Source organism: Bos javanicus, chromosome 25 (assembly GCF_032452875.1).
Source record: "Bos javanicus breed banteng chromosome 25, ARS-OSU_banteng_1.0, whole genome shotgun sequence".
Lineage (NCBI taxonomy): Eukaryota > Metazoa > Chordata > Mammalia > Artiodactyla > Bovidae > Bos > Bos javanicus.
Window position 1 is genome coordinate 3,897,499 of NC_083892.1, and position 19,178 is coordinate 3,916,676.

At 48.3% G+C, this 19,178-nt stretch overlaps 2 protein-coding genes across 7 annotated transcripts in view; one reads left to right on the top strand and one right to left on the bottom strand.

Moving 5' to 3' along the window:
• Positions 1 to 17,110, bottom strand: part of GLYR1 (glyoxylate reductase 1 homolog) — a 31,781-nt gene extending 14,671 nt beyond the window's left edge. For 2 of the 5 annotated variants that reach the window (XM_061402511.1, XM_061402510.1), the window contains exons 1-9: positions 17,022 to 17,110; positions 15,941 to 15,977; positions 14,926 to 15,005; positions 6,667 to 6,805; positions 5,878 to 6,120; positions 2,288 to 2,374; positions 1,371 to 1,427; positions 609 to 659; positions 447 to 520 (exon numbers count right to left, since the gene is read on the bottom strand). In XM_061402511.1, the coding sequence (XP_061258495.1) occupies positions 447 to 520; positions 609 to 659; positions 1,371 to 1,427; positions 2,288 to 2,374; positions 5,878 to 6,120; positions 6,667 to 6,805; positions 14,926 to 15,005; positions 15,941 to 15,977; positions 17,022 to 17,059 (806 nt within the window). In that variant the 5' untranslated portion in view covers positions 17,060 to 17,110. Of the gene's footprint in view, positions 1 to 446; positions 521 to 608; positions 660 to 1,370; positions 1,428 to 2,287; positions 2,375 to 5,877; positions 6,121 to 6,666; positions 6,806 to 8,093; positions 10,867 to 14,925; positions 15,006 to 15,940; positions 15,978 to 17,021 lie in introns of those variants that run through there. The other 3 variants (XM_061402514.1, XM_061402513.1, XM_061402512.1) reach the window with 2 other exon arrangements.
• Positions 17,111 to 17,910: 800 nt separating this feature from the next.
• The window catches only part of UBN1 (ubinuclein 1), a 32,547-nt gene continuing 31,279 nt past the window's right edge, over positions 17,911 to 19,178 (top strand). For both annotated transcript variants that reach the window (XM_061402482.1, XM_061402483.1), the window contains exon 1: positions 17,911 to 17,999. The gene's annotated coding sequence lies outside the window, so the exon portion shown is untranslated. The remainder of the gene's footprint in view (positions 18,000 to 19,178) is intronic.

The following is a 19,178-nucleotide window of genomic DNA, read 5'->3' on the forward strand; positions in this document are numbered from 1 at the left end:
CTGCCTTCATCTTTTGCTCCCATCTGCCTCCACCAGGGCCAAGGTGAGGAGTTCTTCAAGTGTGGTCTCCTGATGAGCAGCCACTTATCTGGGAACTGGTCCACCTGAGACTGACTGATCCAGAAACTCTAGGGGTGCAGCCCAGCAACTGGTGCTTTACGAAGGGTCTTCCAGGTGGTTCAGGAAGGTCTGAGAACCACTGACCCAAGTGTTCCCTGCTTAGGAGACTCACTAGTGAGCAAATTCATGGTACGAATGTACAGGGCAATTTCTGTCTTCCGCAAGTCAAGTTACTCCCAGGCAAATCGTTAAGAATTACAATTTTCCCTTTCTCTTTCCACTTAGTCCCAGCAACGGCTGGGACACAACCCTTAAGAAGCTGCCTTGAAGTCACCCCCAGACCCACAGAACCAGAGCCCAAGGAAGCCCTCCCCCGAAGGCCCTACTTTTTGTCTGTGGGTGTGACGCTGCCATTCACCGCCGTGCTGTCTGCGGCCTGGATGGAGGTGGACCCCGTCTCCTGGGGGAGGAAACACAGGTCGTCAGGCCGGCCTGCCCATGCCAGGCCCTGGTGAGAATACAAGTGAGGAGGCGTAGAACTTACGTACCTCTTCACATATTTTCAACTTCTTTGTGATTGCCTGGTAACAGACAGCTGGCTAATAAAGAGGGAGTGAAAAAAAATTACTTATTAAACTGAACATTTAACTGGTCTTAGTTACTATTTCCCTACTGAGGTGAGACCCAAAACAGAAAGTTAAGATCAAAACTTATTTGGTGTCCAACTTTGCTGAACTCCAACACATGAAAACTTAACTTGCATTACTCCACTCAGTTCTCATGCAGCTCTACAAGCTGCTTTTTGCTGGTGATGACGCTGAAAATCAGAGGTTTATATGTCCAAAATTATAGGCATGGTCAGTGTACCCAGCCTTGGAATCCTGATGTGTCAACTCCAAGGTCACACACCATCAGCAGATCCTATCAGGGCTCAGCCTAACCGACAGCCCTGGGGAGACACCTGGGGAAACCGCCCCCGACCCCCAGGGCTCATGGAAGACTGCCTTCATCCAGCAGCACTGGCCACCCATGGGTGGATGCCGGCTCCTGAGGCTGGCTTTCTGTCCTAGACTCTGAGGGCGACCACATATGTCTCAAGCACACAGCCACGAAGTTTTAAAAGCTTCTTTGGGTTCCTTTTAAATCTTAACAATGCCTGATTCATGAGTGGTCCTCTACGTGATTTAAATTTAACTAGTTGCTCTGGACAGAGTACAGGCAGCGGACTAGGGTGAGGCTCCAGCGAAGCAGCACTCTCCCCTCAGGCTAGCTCCTAAGGGAGGATCAGGAACCTCAAGGAACAAGCTTACCTTCTCAGTTTGGCTGAGCAGGAAGTGATGGAAATGAGGGTCTGCATCTTTAACAGGCTGAAATCAGAAAATGGTTGAATAAAACAAATTATCTTCTACCAGAGGTCACCTCCTACTGATAACCAGTCTCTCCCCTGGCTGACACACCTTTGGGAGCTGAGCTTACAACTACCTGGGAGCTCGTTTCCCACTCTGGTTCTAAGCCTTTCATAAACAATGCCCATTCCAACTGGAGGAAAACTGGCTTCAAGTGGAAAAGAATGGATGTTTCGGCCAGGCTGGTGTATAAATTACTCCCAAACACTGTGGAAAAATAATTAAAAAGTGTACCAGTGATTTTCAAATCCAGCATTCACCAGTCACTTCAGATGACCCAGCAGACCAAGCCAAATTCTCAGGCTCCTCCAAGTCATAGGATTTTGGACCCCTCGTACCTGGCGCCAAATGCTCACAGAGGGTTAATATTAACAGGAAGGAGGAAGCAACAACTGCAAGGCTTTCAAGGGCTTTTCACACACAGGCCCAGCAACAGGGGAGCAGCGGGCGCACCCACGCCAAGGGTAAGGCAGCGTGCAGGCGACCAAACATCACAGCCGCGCACGTGACCAAGGTATGTCTATAAAGTACCAAGTGGGAAAAAACTGCAGAATGATCCCACTTTTGTAAAAATCAACACTACTCCCCAAAGCGAAAACCTGTAACATGGATATGTGATTATATACCTGATGGTTAAGTGGGTATGCCAAACGGTCTGGAGCGAGTTAAATAAACTTGACAGCAAGCCTGCGCCAGGGTGGACTCGCACACTTCTGTATTCATTGGCAATTAAAAAGTGTCGGGAAAAGCACACCACAGTGTCAGGCTGGGAAACCAGCTCTGAGGCTGGGCTTGTCATGGCCCAAGGGAGGGGTCATTACCTCACTCACGTTCGGCTGCCATTTAAACGTGGCCATGGGTCCAGCCATCATCCCCTTCACAGTACTAGACTCAGGGATGCTGAGGTCCTACAGAGGGAAAGACAGGTGGTCACAACACTGTGGCACCTCAGGAGCACTTGTCTTCCTCCCTCAATTGGGGGCCCCTCTTCACTGCTTTGCTTCCTTCAGTCACACTCCGTCCCAAACTATCCTAGCCAGCTCCATGGTCTCCCCAGGCACAGCTCTGATGACTGTCTTATTGGGAGAAACAGGGCAAGTCTTTGTCAACACAGAGGGAAGTTCTCTTTTCTCTGGTCCAGAATGACAAATGTGCTCCTGGGCCAAAATTCCTCAAGGATGGAGGTAACCTGAAAGACCAACTGTGGTCTGCAGTGTGATCAGCAGGTCACAGGGAAAACTCCTTATTGCAAATAACGAGCATTAGGAAAACAGTACTGGCTTCAAAAGGAATCCATCGTATCTGAAAAGAAACTAAGGAAGCCACGTGGTGCAGTGAGGAGATCGGCCCAACATTTTAGAGCCAGTAAGTGATGAAGCCAGAATTAGATCCTGGGGCAGTCAGGATCCAGGAGTTCATTATCCCCCCAGACAGAAGGCAGGCGCCGTGGGGGCAGGGAGTCAAGAGCTCAGTGCAGCAGGTCAAGCTCTCCACTAGATAGCTGAGATGAAGTGTCAGGAGGACCACTGAGGCTGGGAGACAGCAAAAGGGGACAGGGACACGAGGTAAGCCGGGCAGAGGGGCAGGAGCAGACGAGCTGTACAGCTTTATCCCTAGATCTCCAGACCGGCGTGGAGATGTGCAAGACGAAACAAAGCAGCCCAGAGCAGTGCTGCCCCAGAGAAGCTGCAGTCACGATGGACGTGTTCTGTATCCGCTCGGTCTAGGCACGTGTTACTATGGAGCACCTATCACGTGGCCAGTGTGACTTGAGTAACTGGATTTTAATTTGTGTTGAATGTAAATTAATTTAAATGTAAATAGTCACTAGCCTAGTGACCACAACAACAGAACAAGAGTAAAGCAGGAACACAGCTGTCCACCCAGCACTGAGCAAAGGCCTCCACCCCTGACTCCCTGCCTGAGTCTGGATTTTTAGGAGAGCCACAGGATAGTTCTGTTTTGCCCTGTGGTCCGTGCCCAGAGTCCCAGTTCTCCGCTCAGGACTCGAGCCCCAGAGAGAGGGTGAGTGTGCACCCCCCGAGCATGGCTCCCCCGTGCAGCTGGACACAAACCCAGCCTTGGCCTTCCTACACGTAATCAACACCCCTGTCGTCAAGCTCAGCCTTTTCCGTTAATCCTCACGGGACAGAGGATTATAGCTCAGAACAGCACTCATCTGGGGCTCTGCCTAGCTAGACTACTCACTCTGCTTCAGTGAGGAGCTCGCAGCCAAATGACAATCACTATAGCAACACACACGCTTGTGTGAGAAGAGTCCCTCCACGTAAGACTGGCAGTAGCCCCCAGGAGTGCACTACAACCACCACACTCTCACCGCACAAAGGCTACTGCTGAAAAATAATAAATGTGCAATGTTTGTCAAATGTATAGTGTTGCAGGCACTGTCTTATCTGCTTGGCTTGTGTTACTCATTTAATTCTTAAACCTAAGACGCACTGTTATCTTCAATGACCAGACAAGGAAACTGAGGTGAAGGGAGCTGGCCACGGTCGCACAGCTGTAGCAGGTCATGGAGACCCCAGGGCCTCCTCCTTACCTCTCCTTAATACTTCCCTTTACCCCCAAAGAAACTGTTTCTCTTCAGGGTGAGCACAGGAGGTGGTGAGATCCATGGTGTGAGATGCCAGACACTATGCATTTGGAGAACAGATAAAACCCGACAGCCCAGATTTCTGTGGGTCCCCAGGAAATCAACTCAACCGGATCAATCCAGATCACATCTCCTGGAAGTCCTTCATGCCCCACACCCGGCAGTTTCTAAGCTCCCCTCACTCTGGCCGGAGGTCCCCACCACTCAGCTGCTCTCATCTATCGTGTCTTAGGTCACTGAGCAGCCAGAAGGGCCTGCTCTAACACAGAGGTTGTACTGCGGCAGCCGACAGGCTGAATGTAGTCCAGAGTGATGCTCCTTTGTACTTAGAAGCGTTTTAAAAATTTGAATGAGCTTCTAATACTTAAAATAGGAACATTTCACTTAAAATCTGTATTTCCAGCTTCTCTTGAGAAAAACCAAAGGATCTGGCAAAAGTTGGCTGGGAGCCCGAGGGTGGGGCACGGCCTCGCCAGACGGCAGCTGCTGCCACCCTAACACCTTCGGCTCAGTCTCCTGCTTAAGCACCCTCTTCCCGTCCCTGCCTGGTCTCGCTGGTGTCTCAACCTGTGCGCCTCCATCTGACATCCAGCATTCATCACAGCCCCATCATCCCAGGTCTGTGCCGGCCATGTGGCTTTCAGTCTCCGATCCTGCTCTAACAATCTTCCCCTGGGTGCTGACAGATTACCTGCTCCACCTCAAATCTTCCTCCTTTGGCTCCCAAGACCCACACAGATCTTTCTGGAAAGGTGAGAGGTATGTTACTTCTGCCTCACTTCCCTTCGTTGGCTCCACCCACTTCTTCCAGCCTTGAGTTGTGGGCATGCTCTCTGCAAAGCCAACTTCTTCCCTCCCCTCTCCTCTCTCCTGGCTTTCCCTCAAGACAACCACAATCAGGGCTCTGGGATCTAATGTCCTCTCTAGATATTCGCTCCCCCACACCAACATTTCCATCCTACGTTCCTGGATGCCTCCCTGGTAGTCTAGACATCCCTCAATGTCATTACACACAGAACCGGTCCTCTCACCCCAAAAGCCAGCTCCTCTGCTCAGAAGAAAGGCAAGTTTCTCCAGGTACAGACTTGAAATCATCTCCTTTCCCCTTTTCTCATCATCCCCTAGATGTAACCAGTTACCAAATCTTACCAACTCCTCCTCTGAAGTGCTTCTCACATAGTTCCTTTCAGTATTTGCTAACGTCCCCCTCCCCTTGCCCAAGGAAATCCTACTATGAATGCACACCTGACGTTACCCTTCTCATCAGCTTTGAGCCTTCCTTCACTGCCAGCTGTGACCCGTAACACACAGCCTGGCGAACACCGCCACCTCCACGTCCAGCTCTAACACCTTCATGCCACCCTACTGACTCCGTGGCAGTACAACACTGCTTAAGCAGACCTGGAGGCTCTCCACGACCTAGTGACAAGCTGCCTTTACCCGTCTGTCCTCCTCCTCGTCCTGTACTAGGACTGAGACTATGCCCGCCAACATCAAGCCCATGTGGGCTGTGCCCTTCGTCCGTGGAAGCCCTTCCCTTCTTTCCTGCTCAGCCCTTGCACGCTGGCTCAGTGGCCCTTCTACTCCTGACCATGTGTCTGGTCGAATGCCTGAGTTGTGTTCCTATTTCACGCCTGTGCGTCCAGGCAGTACCCTTTCCCTGTCTGCAGAATTCTTTAGGGCAGCACAGAGCAGGGGGCCCTACGTCCGTTCAGGGAGCTGAAGCACACAGGAGAGCTCGACTCTGCCCTGTACGAAGGACAGTCACCAGTCCCAGAAGCTAGAGACAGAACCAACCTTCTCGTCCTTGGGGGGCCGACCCCGCTTCCGGGGACTCTGCTCCTGGGCTCTCTTCAGAGGGGACTTGGAGCCTCGCTCTGAGGAGCCTGAAGGCACCCTCTTCTTTCCTTCTCCCATGTTCTTCTTCACCTTCCCTTCAGACAGGCTAAGCTTGCGCTTCTCATCACCTGAGATTGGCCTACTTCTCTCCTCACTGGAATTACGCCGATTCTTGTCATCAGCAGAACTGTGGGATGATGTCTGTAAGTTTAATAATAATAGTGATAACCACCACAATGGCTGCTACCATCGAGACCCCTATTTACACGGGCCACTCCCGGTGGTGAGCACTTTCTATACGTGCGTTATCCACATGAAAATCCTATGAAGTAGGCGCTGCTGTCATCTCTGCTTACATTTGGGCAAGTAGAGTAAAATAAAATTCAAGTCATTTGCCCACAGTCCCCAAACTGGATTTACATTCAGGCAGTGGACAGATCCCAGAGGCATGCTCCTAACCTCCATAAAAGGGAGAAGGCCTGTGCTGTACTCAAAAGCTGAGGGACTTCTGCTGGGTCCAAACGACTTTCCTGAGGCCAACAATCTATTCCAGAAAGGTCAACCAGATGCATGGAGTTTCAATCTGACCAGCAAAATGCTGACGCCTTAGACCTGAAGTAGCTCTCTCCCCACTGGCATTTCATGAGAATAGAGTTTCAGGTTCGGGTGATATTTAATCTGTTAGTTACTATGCAAAAAATAACCAGTCCAGAGTCGGCACAAAGTGAGAATCATGGGGCCTCTCACCTGGTCCTTCCCTTTGGCTCTCCTGAGGAACTCCTCCACGGCGTCCACAGCTTGCTGGAATCGCTTCCCCTTGTTGATCTTTATCATTTCCTCCTTATGTGCATGATAGGGCTTGAGCTGTTCCACTTTGATCCAGGCACTGGCAGAAAACATACAGAGCACGGACATGATCCACACTGCTTGTGCCACAAGTATCCAAGTCCTCATCCCAGCAGACTGCAAGTATCCACTCAGTTTAACTGGTCTTTGAAACAGGCCTGCCATGTTTTCAAAACATAGTACTGCCCACCCCCTAGACTCTTGAGCCTAAAAGTATGTTTTCTGGAAACAAGTCAAACCACCACCACCACCACCAAAATCAGCATCCTCCAAATAAAGTCACTGTTGCGGGTCATTTCCACTATCATTCACCAGCCTTCCACGCTGAAACACACACACACTGCCACTAGCTCAGGACAAAGGAGACCTGGAGATGCACCCCCACCCTCACTAACACAGCACACATGGCTCCATGTGGATCCCAGGAAATCAGGGCTCTTGGCTCTATCAACCACAGCAGCATCACTGCCAGTCAAAAACCTCAGTCAGACCGATGACCTGTCAATCCCAAGACTCAGGAATGCTCCGAGAGCTAAAGAAAGGCAACAACTTCAAAAACCCGCTGCTCCTGCAGACGCCTGCAGTCTCGGAGCTTGTGTTTGTTCATGAATGATTGTACCCACGGCTACTGAACCACACAAACCAGGTGACACACAGTTCAGAACAAGAGCAGCAGTCACAAAAGGAGGCTTTCAGAAATACAACTCTGCCTGTGATTAAAGGGAGAGGAACATAATCTTCAGATTTTGATTCCCACCACCAATGCATAACATGTGAGAATGAAAAGAGCCATCAACCCTGGAATAACTGGCCTGCCACACTAACCTGCATGAATCTGCCCCCATTGGCTTTTGTGGTTTCCTTGAATGACGGTCAGTTTCCAAAACACCGTACAATGGAGAGAATTATAGGCTTGGCAAGGTTAAGAGTTTATTTACATATTTTACCCTGTAAAACTCAAGAGGTTTCATAGCATAACCTTCAGAAAAAGTGGGTCAGGTCAAGGATATAGAAATGGGGCTATTACATGAACTTAGGCTTCTTTTCTTTAGAGAAAGCTAGAGAACACTCACTAATAATAGTCAAGTGCTAGCCTCTGCACATAAAAACAGTGCTACCACCCAGCAGCAGCCACCTGCGCGTCAAGTGTTGTGCTAGTGGTCGTAATAATGGGTCTGTATAAACACAACCTCTGGAACCATCAGTCTGCAAACCAAGACTAGGCATATTATCTGTGAGTAAACAAGACAAGTGAGAACAAAACAGTGAATGGGGACCTGGACGTTGGTCTCACTGCAGATTTCCAAAAAGATGAGGTAAGCAGGTACCTTCCAAGTGACCATCTCATCCTGAAGTCTGAAACTGGACACAATAGACCCATGGGTCCAATCTATAAGGAGGAAAAATGGAATTAAATTGACCCCATATTATTCAGCAAGTGTGTTTACACCGTTAAGGCCAAACCACCAGCACAATCAGATGAAAAGCAAGTCAAACTTTCAGATTAACTGGGAGCTCTGAGGTGACAAATACTCAGTATCAGTGATCTTAGAGACCTACAGTCCTCAAAGAGACCTCCTCCCTCTCCCAGCTTCAGGTCAGATGCTGAGACCTGCACGCATTCCTAGCATAAGACGGACAGGGTGGTTTTAATCAAGCCTCCCTGAGAAAGGACTGTAAGAATCCTAAGAGGGATTCCTAAATCCCTCTTCTCCAATCTCGTCATACTAATGCAGGACTCAGAGTAAGTGGAAAGGTGAGGATATTTGTGGAGGAAGCCCCAATGAACCCAAGCCTATCTTCTGTGGAAGCATCTTAAGTGGATTACTGAGTTCTGCCAAGAGAACAGTAACAGTCAAAGTTCATTCATCCTAAATAAAGACTAGCATTTGAGATACTAAAATGACATTTTCCTCTCTTATGACCATATTTGAAAAGTGAAAATAAGTTTGCTGCAAGAAGCGACAGTGTAAGTATGACTTCAAGAGAAATGTTAATCTAAGAAATCACCTCCTGCTGGAGAAACATCCTGTCATCTCGGAAAAACAGTAAATAAAACACAAGCCCAGCAGAGCCCTAGTAGGATTATCTCCTGAAAGCACGATGTACTGAAATTCACTTTGGCCATTTCACTAATTTTTTCTCCAAAGGCTATATTGCAAAACTCTATCTCCTTAAAAAGGGTGTGCTTTTCAGCTGGAGCTTCAGTAAGGCCCTACTGAGGCCAGCCAGGCAGGGATTGGCATGCAACTGGTGCTCAATAATTCCTCAGTAAATGAAATCTTCCAGGCACGTCAGGGAGGCTGGACTGCTGGCCTCTGGGCTATACAGGCTTTTTGTGGTTGTTGCTGTTGTTTATGTGTTTTTAAAGTGAGCACTCTGTTTCTTTGCTTCATTTAAGCTGTAAGTTTTGATTTCCCTCAGTGTGCTCCTAATGCCTAGATGGAGCTGCACTTTTTCCAACCAATTTGCTGCAGGCTGAGAAGTCCAAAAAAAAAAAAAAAAAAATCACGCTTAGTCAAGTTGTGTTTAATGAACTGGCTTTGCTTCTGTATTCAAGGAAGTTAATTACACATTGTTTGTAGAAGTAAATGCCCGAAAACAAGCTAACTGGCAATCAGTGAGGTCACTATAAAGAATGAAATGGAAGGTCCTTTAAGATACTCGGCTAAGTGGAAAATGGCAAGATACAGAGCAGTGTATTAGTACGCGAGCACTTGCACTACGACAAGGAAAAAGGGACATGCAACTTCCTGATGAGGCGCCCAGTGTCTCGAGGCCCTCTCGTAAGAAACTAGCATAACTAGATGCCTGTGGGCCAGAGACTTGAGGGGAAGAGGAGGAATGGAACTATCTCAACAGTTTAAAGCTTGATTTGGGGAGAAACCGTAAGTATCTATTAATCTTAAAAAAACAACAAATCATGGACTTCCCTGGTAGTCTGGTGGCTAAGACTCTGCACACTTAGTGCAGGGGGCCTGGGTTTGATTCCTGGTGGGGGAACTAAGATCCCACAACAAAGATCTGGCACAGCCAAATGAAAAAATAAATATTAAAAATCTGCATAAATGAAATAAAATATCCCTCAACAGATCAACAACAAGGGCCCATGCTGTAGCACATGAGCTATTTCTACTGAGAAGGGGGCTCTCCCCATGACTTCCTTGTGTAGGTCTGCTCAGGTGGGTGGCTACTGCCTGGCTGCCGGTGTAACTATACCTGTAACACAGCCAAGAGCAAACTTACCCTGGTAATCCGATACACCTCCTACAAATACTTTTCATTTGAGAACAGAAAACTTCCCCTAAGCCACCCTCTGGTTATACATTCAAAATGAATATAAAAATCTCACATTTTCAGGCTTCTCTGGTGGCTCAGTGGTAAAGAATCCTCCTGCCAATGCAGGAGACATGGGTTCAATCCCTGGCCACATGCTGTGGAGCAACTAAGCCCGTGGGTCACAACTACTTTAGTCCTGGCAACAAGAGAAGCCACCACAGTGAGAAGCCCTCGCACCACAACCAGAGAAAAGCCTGCACAGCAACAAAGACCCAAAAGCCAAAAATAAACATTAAAAAAAAACCCTCACATTTTCAAACACTTTCATAATTCTGACCCACCTTCCTCTTAATTAAAACTAGACTGTACAGATACCATAGGGAAGAAGCCAGTCTATGAATGATCTCAAACACCCACATATATGTCTCAGACTCCCGGAAACAGTGACCTGAGGGGGGAGAGAGCATACAGGCAGAGGCCACAGGTGAGAACAAGTACACGGTCAGACAGGTATGTTTGCCCTCCATCTGGATTTGGTGAGAAGTACTTAGTAAATAATTCTCGGCCCCCCTCCCGCCAGCTTAAACCAGTCACAGAGGCTGAGGATTACTGAGTTGTTACAAGTCCAAGTCTAAACTATTCAGAAACCAAGACACCTCCCCTCAAATGCAAATCAAAAGACCAAAAAGGTCACAAAACAGGTAACAATTTCAGTTAATTACAAGCAATGACTATCATACAGATGTCAACAAAGACTTGCCTATAAGATAAAGAAAATTTTTGTTTCCAAAACTGGACAACATTCCCCAGTGCTGGATAAGGCTCTCAAGCTGCACCACCGACATGGCCAGCCACTGCTTTCCATGCCCGTCTCCACGAGGGGCCTGCCCCCTGCCCCCGGGCGCCCTGCTGGAGCCATGGAGGGCGTCTCACCTGAAGGGCCGGAGCCGCTGCCACCGCTCTCGAGGATCGCGGCTGTCCAGCTCTGGCAGAAGGACACTGCTGGCTCAGTTCAAACACTGGGGCAGCGGCTCTTACTCCCTGCCTGGCTCAATCCTTCAACCATTATATGGTGTTGGAGGCAGGGAAAGTGGGTCAGTCAGGCGACAAGTGAAAGGGGGATGCTCAGATGGGTCCAACCTGCCGTGCCCCTAATTACGAGGCACAGATTTTTCTACAATTTACTGATATTTCAGCACTCACTTAGACACCTCACAACCGGCCTCCCACCTTATATCTCGCTTGATGTAAAAAGAACTTCAGGCTGGGACCTCGGACATATTATCACTTAAGTCCTTAAGTTTCCTGCCTCTCAGTTTCTATATCTGTTGAAAAATAAGAACCGGAACAACTACCTTGTTTCCTGAAAGGGCTGTTGTGAGGAGCAGATGTGAAGGCTGCTATACAAAGAGCTGTTACGGACTTACACAGTTTGCCCACAGTATTCTTTGAACTGGTTTGTTTTCCGTGGGTTTTGCACACCTGCAAGCTGAATGAACTCCCTCCATTCTGCCATCCATGGCCACTGAAGAAACTTTGAAACCCTGAGCTCAGTTTCTGCTCTGACGGGCAACCACCTGTTCAAGGTGGGCCCTCATGCACCAGAGATTTAATCCTGGGCTGTGGTCACATGGTGGAGTTATCTTCCCCTCTGCATTTTCATGAAACAGAAAAGGGCTGTGGGCAGTTCCCATGTAGCGACCCAGGCTCAGAGAGTGCAATCGGGCCATCTTGTTAAGTCCTTCCTGTCACAGGGGAGGCTGGCTGGGAAGGTCTAATCCTCTCTTCCTTTTTGTGAGGGGGGAGCAAAGTCAGGAACGAACTCTGTTGGCATCCTGGTGACATCACTCTCAGGTCCTCTCTTCTTGGTTCTCTCTTTCAGTGGGAGAGAAACACAATTTTCTAGGTTTTGGAAGGAAGAATAGAAAAAAAATCAGGTTTCTAAAAGATAGGAACATGTCCACCGAGGTCAGGACACGGTGCCCAACAGAGCCTCCAGGATGTGCAGGAGCAGGCCTTAAGGGGAGGTAGAGTCTGGCTTCTGCCATAGCCACTCACAGCTCTGTCCGTCACAAAGCAGTTCTCACCCCTGAAGTCCACTTGCACTTCCTGTCTGAACTGTATCTCACACAGCCCTCCTTACACACAGTCCTAAACACAGCCCTCCTAAACAGTCACACAATGTTTATTCTACTCACGGTGCCCTTTGTCAAAACACCTGAGGATTTATGGTCAAGTCAGTGTTTCTCTCCTTAAGGTCAATTATTTCATCAATTCTGCTCAGGTTCTTTCCTCAGTTTTTGCTTTTTCACATTAAAGAGTTCTCTCTCTCACCGGACTTAGTCCCCTTTCCCGATGTTAACTCCATCAGATTCCATCAGGAGCACAGACTAGACAGCACACAGTACCCCTGGCTGGGAACAATGTAGTTTTTCCATAAAGGTGAAACAGTGTAAAAATAAGAAACAAAGAGTAACAAAAACAAAACATCAGCCAAACAAAAAAGCGGGCACAACGTATCATTTTGTGTTCAAAGCCTTTAAGGTCCCAGACCACCCTTCCCAAACAGACCCTCCACATCCTACCCTACCATGGTCAGGGTCCTGTTCTTTCTCTCTCATATTTTCTTTACTTAAAGCCACCTGCTTCTCGTCAACTTTTTTTTTGTAACAGATCTAACCCTAACCCAATGTTTGTTGAACACCTGCTCTATGCCAACCAATACAATGAGTAAGTGATGCTACTTTCTCATAACTGTCAAGTAGATTGTTGTCCCCACATGTGGACAAGGACCCAGAGGCTTAAAAGTCAAACAGCCCAAATCACAGAGCAGGTGAAACTGGTATCTGAATATACATCAGGCCGGTAACAATCCAGAGCTCTGTCACCAAAGTAATCTGCTACTAAGAAACAATCTGGAGATTTCGCCTTCAGAAGATACAAAGATTCTAAACTCGGCCTCAATGCTGACCACTAGTTAACTCTTCTCTGGTTAGAGAAGTGCTGGAGATCCTTCCTTTGTTTCCTTTCACTAAGGCAACTGCTTAGCCACAAAAAGTCAACATATTAGTCCCCTCTTAACTTAATGGCTTTTTATGAAGAACAGTATCAAGGCAGTTTAGAAGGCTAAAGATACTATATCTAGCCACTGCTGTGTATGGTGTATCCGCCTGCTTATGAGTCTCCTCAAAGAACTTCTTAACATCATCACCATCACTAACACGCTATTTTCGTGTCCAGAAAGCACATCCTTTTCACTGGCTTCACTGGTCTGCCTGGCTGAGTGCTTGAGTGCTGAGATACACTCAGCTCCCATTTTCTGTGTCCTATTTATACACAGGGACAGTTTATTTTTCTAGACTTTCAGCATGTTAAAAATTATCATAAAAACACAACGGCTTTCAGGTCCCCTGTAAGCTGTTTAACTCTCCACTTTCTATGAGTTTCCATTTGTGTTCCAGACTGGTGACTTCTTCATTTAGCTAATCAAGGTAGGCCAACAATATTGCCCTGCTCTCCTCAAGCACAGGTTCTTTAACTCTGGGAGGAAGTCTTTCTCTGTTCACACGTTCAACTTATCTCCCCTGGTTTATGGTATCCTCACTGCCTGGAACACCCCTACTGTTCCTTTCCAAATTCTACCCATCCTCCAGAGTTTGATCCAAATCATGTCTCTTCAAGAAGACTCCTTTGACCCCTGTCCAAATTTCTCCCTGCTGTTCTCGATTTCTCCTTGTTCTAGAATCCTTTATTAATTCCACTCCTTCTACACTTCGTCCCATCTGAAGTGTTTATGTCTTGTTACCTCAGTTCCCAGAAGACAGGGACCATGGTGTTTGCTTTCCCAGAAGTTCTCTTTGGTGTCTGGCTACGCATTCAGTACTTGTTTTATGCATCCAGATGATCTTTCTCATGACGCGCACGGCACTAGCAGAACATTCCCTCTTCCAGACTGTCTCTGGCTCTCACAGCTCTGGGCCAGTGACTCCCTTGAAATATTGCCACCAAAAGGCTGCTAAGTTGGTTTGAGACAAGCACTGGGGCTGGGTATGTCGGTACATGTGTGTATGGTGAATGCAGACATGCCATGCAAACTCTAAACCAGGATGAGCACTCTGACACAAAAACTTGCTAGTGAAGAATACCATTTATAAGAGATTTTCCTATGGAATATCATATATCACTTTCTACAAGCATATATTTTTCTTCAAACCCAAAGCTACATTTTCCTTTAAGAACCACATATACAAACACAATTACTTAGAGAAATTAAACCATCTAGCTAGAACCAGGCAATCAACTTGATGGAGTGATGAAAAAGCTAAACAAGTCACTGGAAACATGAAAACACATTCCTCCCTTTGCTGCAATTTATTATATGGCCTATCAAAGAATCTCAAATTAACAGTCCTGATTTCAACTCTAGAACACATCTGGTTAAAAAGCTTTACTGTTACAATGCTAGATCAAATCATCTAGTTTTACAAGAACAAGGCTAAACAACTACTTTTATTAAGACAAAAGAAATTTTAGCTTTCACTGTATAACTCATGCCCGAACCACAATGATAAACAGCCATTAAAAGAGAACCAAACAAAAACAAAAGGATCTGCCTGGAGGGGAGAGGCGTTGAGTAAAGAGATGGGAGAACCTATCTCAAAGAGGTGATCACATCTAGAAGGCATCGCCCTATTTTTCAACTGACGTGTGGGAGATAAGAATAACACTTTTTATTTAGGCAGAAACCAGAAGGATATGCCATTTTCATAGACCATGATAAGACTGAATTAGGAGTCTGAATTAGAATATTCACAAAGCAGCTTCAACCCAGGGAAACTCCCAAATATAGGGAAAGTGAAACTCTTCGTGAGTACTACTCACTGATCTTCTGTTCCAAAAAACTTTACAAAGAAGCATTTCTTCCCACGTGGTTTCTTTAAGTCCTTGGGTGGGTTAACAATCTAGAGGATGAAAGAGGAAAACAAAAAGTTTTCTTCCACAGTGATAAGTTGGTAAGAAAAAACATGAAATAAAAGAAATATGTCTTAAAAAACAAAACCAAACACAGGGCCTAGTTTATGTCCAAACCTGGTGCTTTTCTACTGAGATACGTGGAAATGTGCAAATATTCCAGGAGTTCCCAACATCTACTATTTTCTATAGTGTTCAGTAGATACAATATCTCTTTAACTAAAATGATCCTGTTTTAAAAGTATTACTCCCTGCAACATGACCCTGTCATCACTGAAGAAATATACGAGACACTCCTGAAAATTCTTTTGTACAAAGAGTTGAGACAGGTGACAACAACAGTGATGAATAAATCAGGCACTGCAAATGCCATATTGCAAAGACAAAGTCTAAAGACATTTCCTGGGCTCCAATCAGGAATATAAAAACAGAACATTTGGAAAGCTATGAAGGATCGCCTCATGCAAAATGTGGAATGCCAACTTCTGCAGAGATGCACTGGAGCAGCACATATGGTAAAATGGAAGAAGATTTAAACTTAGTTGGGACAAAAATACTTTGACTTTTCACTAACCTACATTTAGATTTTTTTTCTTCCCGGAAAGTTTATTTTCTTCTCCTTTTGTTCGATTTATGCAAAGCTAAATTCAAGTCATAATGGATTTTCAGGATTAAAAGACTTTATCAAAAACCACTTCTGAGTCAAGAAATAATAATTCACTGCAGATTAAAAGATCTGGTTTATGTATACTGCCTTTTCTAAATAAACTGATACTAAAGAAAAAAAAGAAAAACAAAAACCCGTGTGTTATTTAAATAAGCCCAGTTTAACTCAATGCTAGAGTCTGTGGGGAATTCCATCTTACATGCTCCCCCTTCTCAAAGTCAACTTAAGACGTTCTTCATTCAGTAGCAAGACACTCACCTTTCCCGGCCAAGGAGGATACCGGCCGAGTTTCCCCCTAGAGAAAACACAGAGAGTCAGCATTTGCCCTGGAAAAGCAACTCCAGCTCCTTCAACACACTCAACATGCAATTTATTTTTCCTAAACCTCCACCTTCACCCTCCACTGCCAGACTAAAAGCTGGCAACAAGGAATTCTTAAACGTGGCTTCCACAGCTGGGCCCAAGATGCCCAAATTCCTCAGAAACGCAATGCAAAAAAAAAAAAAAAAATCGAAGACTTCGGTGCGCCAGGTATGTGCATCCTTCTGAAACCACCGAGAGCCATTTGTCTAGAGCCTGCCCGTGACGTGACGGGCGTGGGGAGCAGCTCGCTCTGTAAACACAAGACTTCCCCTTCACAAAGTCTGGTTTAATTCACCAGCCTGGCTTTGACAAAACGCTAAGAGAAGCCCTTCCTCCGGGTCGAAGAGACGAGCTGCGCAGCTCGAGGGAGGCGGCTCCCGTCTCGGTCCGGGCGGTTGTCCGGGACACAGAAGCTGACAACAAGAGGCACCGGTCACGGCCAAGCCTTCGGTTGTAATGGAGAAGTGTTCCCTTCATTTCTTCAAAGCGCAGCGCCGGCAGTCAGCTTTCGACACCCCCGGGCCGAGCCGCCCGCACAGGTGGGTTCCGTCGCGCAACGCGGGTGTCGAAGCGCTTTACCCAGACGAGACGGCCCCGCGGGCTCCCAGGCTCTCCTGCTCTTCCTGGGAGCCCCCCAGCCCAGACCCCGGGGCGAGGAATCGGACGTCCGTGGAAGCCGCGCGGCGCCGGGCACTCTCCTCACAGTGGGCCGCCACGCGTCGGGGTCCGGAGCACTGCTCTCCCCAGGCGGCCTCGGTGCTCGGAGCTGGGCCCACCGCGGCCACCCTCGGCCTCAGTCCCCCGGGGCCAGGCTGCCCCTTCCGCCCGGCTTCACTCCCAGCGCCGGCACCTCATCTCGACCTTTCTCCATGACCTGGAGCGCGTAGAAAGGCCGCCTCGGGGCAGGCCACACACCCCACGCCCGGGGAAGCAGCTCCCCAGCGCACCGCTGTTGGCCCCGGCCGCCCGGACTCACCACACCAAATCGCCGAGCCGCAGACTCACAGCCGCCATCTTACCACCCAACCACCGCCGACGCACGGGCGGTTGGGAACATCAGGTCGCTCCGGCGCCGCCCATTGGAGTGAGGCGGACCACGTGATAGGGGCCGGCCGTCCCCCCCGGCCACGCCGCTGCTCTGACGTCACCGCGCCCGTCGGGGCTTATTGGCCGGCCGAGCGGCACGTGACCTGGGCGCCGCGGTCTCCGCGCGCCGGATCTCCGAGACTCCCTGCTCCTTTCCCCCTCCCTCCGGCTCGTGACAACGAAGCGCCGCGGTCTGAGGCTGCGGCGGCGGCGGCGGCGGCGGCGGCGACGGTGCGGCCGGCGGAACGAGCGAGGGAGCCGGCCGTGCGGCCCGCCCCGCCCCCGGGCCCTGGCCTCCGGCGCCCGCCCCGACAGCGCTTCCGTTACGGCCGTTAGTCCGGCGCGGGCCCCGGGGCCGGCCGCGTCGGCGCGCCGGTAGCTGCCTTGACGGACTTTGGCGCGGCCTGGAAGCCAGCGCTCCGCCCGCTCCCGGGGCCCCGCGCCCGGCGGGCTCTGCGTGGTCGCTCCCGCGGGACGGACTGGTCCTTCGGGGCGCGCTCTCTAACGGCCGGGGTCTTGCGGGAGCCGCTCCGAGCCTGCTTCCGCGCCGCAAGTTCTCCCCGGGGCGCAGCGCTGCCCGCCGCGAGGTTCCGAGTTGCCCGGCCGACGTGGAGCCGGCGTCTCTCCGCTTCCTCCTGGGCCGGCATAGCCGGCGATCCGCCCCCTCCTCGCTCCGCTCACTACCCCGGGCGCGCGGGGGGACCCGGCCATGGGCCGCGGCGCGGGCCGACCGCCCGCCGGGAGGCATGGCTCGGTGGCCGGCCGCTAGCGGAGCCGCCGCCCGGGCTCTCGGGCCGGCATGAAGACGGCAGCGGGGGGCACGAAAGCGACCCGCGGGGCCGTAGGCTGCATTGCTCCGGGGACAAAGGTGCGTGTCTTTGTCGGGTTCGGGCTCTCATGTCAGTCTTGTTGTAGTTTGACACTTTTGGGGGAAGTTGGGAGCAGGCTGTTTTTTGACAGCAGGAAGGCAGCAGATGCTAAGGCGTAGTTTATCAGTGAGTTAAGACTAAGCCGTTCAATGGGGAAGTGGGGACAGCAGTTGAGCACAGCTATGCCTACACGTCAACAGCCCAGGTAGAAAATAAAAAATTTTTAAGATCCCCAGTTCTAGTTGTAGAGCCCAAAGAACTCAAGGTCGATGTTGACTTAATTTAGAACCGGACTTTTATTGAGCCATCCTATGCTCAAAAAAAAAGGTGGCAGGTCTACACTCTGTCTCCCAAAGGTATACTGGTTGTAAGAATGGGGTTTTAGCGAACTCGCGGCCCGGTTTCTCTTTACAGTCAGCTTCCTCTAAGTACTAGTTTCAGGACAGCTAGTTTCAGGAGCTGTCATTCACTGGTAACTATTTCATGTTGTTTTAGAGACTAGACCGATCTTTTTTAAAGCATATTTAAGTTTCCAGGAAATAAGAAAATTAAACACATCTTCCTAGTTTAAGAACTCTTAATTTTTGAGAAATTTTGAGAAATTTGAGAAATAATGACTTAGTAAAATTCACGAATTGTACATCAGTATCAGACTGGACCCTAAGGACATTTGTGATAGAGCCGGGAACATAGTAATGAGTAAATATATTGTCTAATATTATCTTGGTAGTTCTAGCCAATGCAATAAGACATGAAACAGAAATAGAACATTATTTTTCGGAAAGGAGGAGACAAAATTATTATTTCTGTGATAGGATAGGATAGCCTATTTTGAAAAACAGAATTAAGGGAAAACCATTAAAATAGTTAGGAATTCATTGAAGAGACTAATTACAAAATTAGCATTCAATATTCGGTGGATTTTTCTAAATTTCACCAATAATCAGTTTGAAAATATGATTGAGAGGGTATATAGAAACAACAAAAAGTACCATTCCTTGGAATAATCTGAGATACAAAAGGAGGCCTGAATTTCTTGGATAACCTGGGTTGAGGTTTTTTAAGAGGGGTGCTTTCATTTGTAGAATACTGTGCTTTTATTTAGAATTAAGAGTCAACTCTTACAATTGAGTATTTAAATACTTAAGCCTCTTAAGCTTTTTAAACAAATCTTGTTT